Source organism: Myotis lucifugus, unplaced genomic scaffold (genome assembly GCF_000147115.1).
Source record: "Myotis lucifugus unplaced genomic scaffold, Myoluc2.0 scaffold_43, whole genome shotgun sequence".
In the NCBI taxonomy this organism is placed as follows: domain Eukaryota; kingdom Metazoa; phylum Chordata; class Mammalia; order Chiroptera; family Vespertilionidae; genus Myotis; species Myotis lucifugus.
This window is the reverse complement of record NW_005871091.1, coordinates 408,511-414,115: the sequence shown is the minus strand read 5'-3', so window position 1 is coordinate 414,115 and position 5,605 is coordinate 408,511. Positions and strand designations below refer to the sequence as shown.

General features: G+C 45.9%; 1 protein-coding gene across 1 annotated transcript in view; it reads right to left on the bottom strand.

The window, feature by feature from the left end:
• Window positions 1-1,694: 1,694 nt before the first annotated feature.
• Window positions 1,695-5,605, bottom strand: part of SLC46A2 (solute carrier family 46 member 2) — a 10,809-nt gene continuing 6,898 nt past the window's right edge. Inside the window, 1 exon segment of the mRNA XM_006088013.3 lies at window positions 1,695-2,296. Coding sequence (XP_006088075.1) covers window positions 2,239-2,296 — 58 coding nt within the window. The 3' untranslated portion in view covers window positions 1,695-2,238.

Sequence of the window (5,605 nt, the reverse complement as noted above, 5' to 3'; positions counted from 1 at the left end):
TGTTTGAGGAGATTCAGGTGGAGGTGTTGACTGGATTATTAGAAAGAGAGTTCTAGAGTCCATGAAAGTAAACTAGATTACTTGGGAAGAGAACCAAGGACACGGATTTAAGGGACTCAAGAATTCAGGATGCAGGGATAGGAGGAGGGGGACTCAGGGACAGATTTTAAGGAGAAAAAAGTCAGGACCACAGATTAGAACACTGATTCTTAAGCATAAAGACTTGTGAAAACAGCAGTTGTTGGGCCCCACCCATAGAGTTTGATTCTGATGGGGCCCAAGAATTTGCATTTTAACAAGTTCCCAGGGATTGTTGATGCTGCTGGCCCAGGAACCACACTCTGAGAACCCCTGGGTTAGAACATCTGTTAGAAGAAACAAGGACCTGGGGAGAATAGAAAAAGTTGGAAACTGCTACCCTAGTGACAGCTGGGGTTGAAAAGGAGCCACTACTGGGGCTTTGAGAGCCCTACTCAGGTTAACCCCACAGTGTGTGGCAGGATCAATGTGGACAAATAAGGAGATTGTTCTAGATGTTCAGAGCAAGCTTTTCAGGAGCAGGAATGAAGAAGCCAGTGATTAGATTCATTCAGGTTGGGGGAATTATTCAAGACTGGGGTGGGAGGCAAAGAGTCAAGAGGAATGAGCTTATTGGTGAGAGTTTAGATGGGAGCATGGCCTTGAACCCACCTTCCCCATCCTACCTTCTGGGTTTATGTTGCTTGTCTCAGGGAGGGGCTCTACTTTCTTCCTACTTGCCTGAAACCCAAATCCGAATCATTCTTGCCCCATATCTATCACCACCTCCTGTTGACCTCTCGCTTCCAAATATTTTTTCAAGTCCACCTACATTTCTCCATCCTCATAGCTTCTTGCCCAATATCAGCCCACCATTATCCTTCACCTGGGCTACTGCAAGGGTGTCTCTGCTGGTCTCCTTTCTGCAAATCTGCTCACTCCTTCCCCTATCGATTCATCCTCGGTGCTGCCAGAAAGCTCTTCCGGAGATGCGAAGGGAAGCTTTCCGTGTTCCTGCTTAAGACCTTCCAACAGCTAGCCCCATTTCTCTAGAGTGAAACTGGTTTTTAGTTGGAAATACACTCTGTTAGGACACTACACTCTGTTGGGGAATGAGCAGTCATATTCTCGCTATATCTCAGACTTAGCATGGTGCCGGGACCTTAGTAGATGCGCCAAGAAGTTTTGTTCCTTCCCTGCAAAGGGTCAGAGATACAAAGCCTCTGAGCCCAGACGCTCTGCGAGTTAAGTGCATTCTCTAGCTCTAAGTATTACCCCAGTATAACAATGCTGTGTCTGTGGTTACAGAGGGAATCTGACCTGGGAAGAAACTGAGTCACATACTTACTATGAATGTTGATTTTATGAGAAGGCGAGTGTGCTTTTATATGTGTAAATAAAATAGGCAATAAAAGTACCTTAAAATATAATGGCTCTTCCTGTACTTCCTCCCCCCCTCCCTTCACACCACTCACTTTGGTAAGTATTGTTGACTGAAAGTATTCAATTTAATATTCTGTTAAAGAAAAAGTCTTGGAAATTGCTTCTTAAAAACAACAAGAACAATGACAACAAAACTCCCCCAAAGCCAAGCGCCAGAGCTCAGAATCTTTCCTGAGAATTCACAGCTAGCAAGGCCGCAGGGAAAAAAAAAAAAAGCTAACTTTTATCCAAGGTTTTATTTTCATTTAAAAAATATTGACTGATGTTCACTATTGGCAGTTCTTACAAAATATCCCTTCGACATTCCCCTTGGGCTGTTGGAAATGCATGCTTTGGTTTGAGGAGTTGCTGGAAGCTGTTTGGTTTGAGTTCTCCCATGGGACTCCTAGCACCGCACCCAGGTGACTAGTTAGCCATACCTTGGAGCCCGGAAGACAATTTCTGGAAAAGAGGCTGCTGCCTGAAACTCCTTGCAGCGTCTGGAATGGCTATGTGTGCAGCTTGCATGTACCATTAAAGTTCATGTTCTACTGCCCGCAGAACATGACCTCTGCTGTCAGGGGTGTCTGAAAGCTGAGACAGGTCTTCCATCACCAGGAAAGTGCTTTTCCCACCCACCAGGGACCCCTGAGCCAGAGCAGGTCACGTGAGGCTGACTGGCTGGAACTCAGGTTTCTCAGCAGTAGGTTGCTTTGGTCACCAGTCCCTGGTCCCTCCCTTTGTCTTCAGAGGGACCTGGCCATTGCTGGTGTTTGTAGCTCCTGTGGGTCAGCACCTTCATGTCTCTGTGATGTCTGCATGTTTCAACCATGAGGTTTGTTTATAGGCCATGATGCTGTAAGAATTTACAAGAGAAAATTATAAGAGAAGAGCTGAACTGGGGCAAAGATGAACTTTTTCCTCCTCACTGATGGTGGGGAGGGCTCTGGTCACCTCTTTATCACCGATAGACTGAGAGGCTATATCCTCTGTCCATCTTACCTCCTCTGCGTGAGGATGAACTTCCACAGATATCTCAAGGACAAGGGCCGCTAATCCCAAGTAGAATTAGCTGCCTCATCTTCTGCCTTTCCACAGCCTCTTTACCTCTTCCATGAGTCATTGCATTGATTAAACATATTTTTAGGTAAATAAATGTGTAGGACTGCATAGCTCTAAGTTGAACTCTTGGATTTGTGTGACTTTTGGTGTGTCCATCAGCATCTGGGGTCCTCAGGTTTCTCATCTGTTTGAGCTCTAGGTACCTCAGGTTCTAAGCTCTTCCTGGATGATATGGGACACTTGAAGCTGCTGGATGGGGTAGGAGCTTAAATCCAAACCTCAAAGGGAAAGCTTTGTGGAAAGTTCCAACCTCTCTGATTTCCCACCTTCCATGAGCCCCAGGATTCTACAGAGAGGGACACTACTGTCCTTAAAACGTATTCTTACAAAACTGGCAAGAGGAGAGCTGAGACTTGGAGGCAGTGAGCCCAGGACCATGTGATCTTTGGGGTGAGCCCTGACTCTGCAGCTGACCCTTCTGGTGGACCACTATAGCACAGCCACATGGTGATGGCCAGCCCCTGACTTCAAGGTCAGCCAACAGGCAGCACAGGATGTGGATGGTCAGCAGTAGTAGTAGGTTCCACTCCCTTTGACAGATCATTCATTCATTAAAAAAATGTACTTGGGTACTTCTTTTATGCCAGGTTGGCTACTGGACACAGAGGATACCTGGCAATCCAGTCATGATCCCTCCGGGGAACCTGCAGTCTAGTAGGCAAGTACATGAAACAGATAATCACTAAATAATCACCATCTGTCATGCTATGAAGAAAAAGTGTAGGTGATGTTGAACTCACATCATACTTCTGTGTGGCTTTTACCAGTAAATAGGCAGCATATACTAGAAGGGTCTATTTCAGATTGAGAAGGGGATTTTTCTCAAATCCTCTTGGAGAAAATGGTGTTTAAGACCACAGTGAGTTGGGTTAAGAAAGTTGTGTGGGTGAGGAAGGGGAAGAGCATGAGGGGAGGCTACTGAGGCTGAAGCATAGAGTTGGGAGGGTGGTTAGTGGCAGGAATAGGAGCCTAGAGAGATTGGCAAGGTCAGATGTCACAGGACCTTGTGGTCCATGGTGAGCTGTTTGGATTTATTCCTAAGAACATTGAAAGCCAAGTGCAGACCTTTGGGCAAGAGATGACATGATCTGATTTACCCTCCCAGGAAATTGCTCCGGCCACTTGGTAAAGAGAAGATGGGAGGCGAACAAGAGTGGATGTGGGGAGAATGGCTCAGAGGCTAATTCAGTCATGAGTGCTTTGGACTAGGAGTGGCAGGAGAAAGATAAAAAGAAAAGGATGAAGTTAAGGCATATTTTTGAGATAGAATCAATGAGGCCTGATGGATTGCAGGTAGAGGGAGGAAGCAGAGGGAGGACATTGGTGACTCTGATTTCTGCCCTGGGTGAGTGGTAGAAATGAGATGGGAAAGACTGGAGGGAGAACAGACTTAGGAAGGTGTCAAGAATCCAATTTTAGAAATTTAAATGATAACTTGAAATTTTGAGAGTACTTTAGATGACTTAGAAAATATGAAGTGAGAAGGCAACCCAGAGCAGAGCCCCAAAGATTCTTCCACTTGGAGGTTTGTGGAGAAGAAGCAATCATAGAGGTGGGAGAACAACCAGGAGAGTGAGGTGTTGAGAAAGGTGAGTGACAGTGACAAGTGCCACCCAAGGAAAGAGCGATCAACAGTGTTGGGGGCCACTAAGAAATCACATGAGGCGAGATTGCAGCGTGTCCACTGGATTCAGCTTGGCAGAAGTCATATCTTAGTGGTGAGAGTAGCTCAGGGGAGTTGAGCTGGGGACACCAGTCTGGTGACGGTTGCAAAGTGAATGGGTGGAGAGACATGAGACAGCATGTGCTGACCAGCCTTTGGAGAACTTAGCTATAAAACACAGGAGGAGGAGGGGGGAAAGGAGGAGAAGGAGAGAGGGCGGTGGATCATGTGTCAGTTCTGGTAGGAAGAAATCAGGAGCGAGATAGCAGCTAACTAGTAGTGGTCTCTCTGAGGAGATGGGAGAGGTGGCACCCAGACACCTGGTGATATTTCTAAGAAGCAATGTCATGTAGTAGGTAAAGGAGACTGCCTGGGTTCAAATCCTGTCTCTGCCACTTATTAGCTGTGTAACCTTTGGCAAGTTACATAATACTGTTTGAGGATATTAAACTAATTAAAATGGGGATAATAATAGAAATTACATTGGAGGACTGTTTGAGGATATTAAACTAATTAAAATATATAAAATAATTAAAGTAGTGCCTGGCACATATTAAGAACACTTAAGTGTTTGCAATTATTATCATTTTTTAAAGGGTGGGGGAGGAGAAGAATAGGATGGATGCACATGAAGGTAGGTTTGTAGATTAACTTTGGGGAAGATGGGACCATTCTCCTCTGATGGCTTCTGTTTTCTCTATGAAGCACGAGGCAGTAGCTGAGTGCATGTGTTGGGTGGGGAGTGGGTGGCAGATGGGCAGGGCCATATGTTTGTTTCCTCAGCATCTCCCTATTGCATATAAAGAAGAGCAAGCAGGAGAGGGCAGATTCCTCAGTAACGTGAAATTGGTACCAGGAACTGCTGGGGCCAAAGTCCCTTCTTGCAAATAGGCTGTTGGCAGCTGTAGCCCAGGGACCTCTCCTCCCAGCCTTCTGTCCTCCACGGATCCTCAGCTCTCCTGCTCTGACATGTCTTCCTGGCTTCTTATTTCCTTGGAATGTAGCTGTTCATTGTGTGGTTAGAGTTCTACTGGTCTTTCCTGTTGATGTCACTTAATGATTAATGGTACAGCCTTGGCCTGTTCTAGCTGTAAAAAGCCTTAATGATTGGTGGCTTCTGTCTCAGAAGGCCCAACTTCCTAGGCAGGCAGGGACATATGTTGTGATGTGATGTGAGAATTCAAAACAGGGCCACTTCCTACTTCTCCCACCTGCCTTCACTTACTTTCTGCCCTGCTGCCTACAATGCCATCGTGACTGATCTGTGCAGCTCTCGTGTGCTCCTCGGCAGGTCCCTTTAAAATGCAACTCTACATCAAATCCCTTGCACCTTATTGTGGATATTTTTATTGCATTCCTTTCTCTTCTGCTGGAATTGAT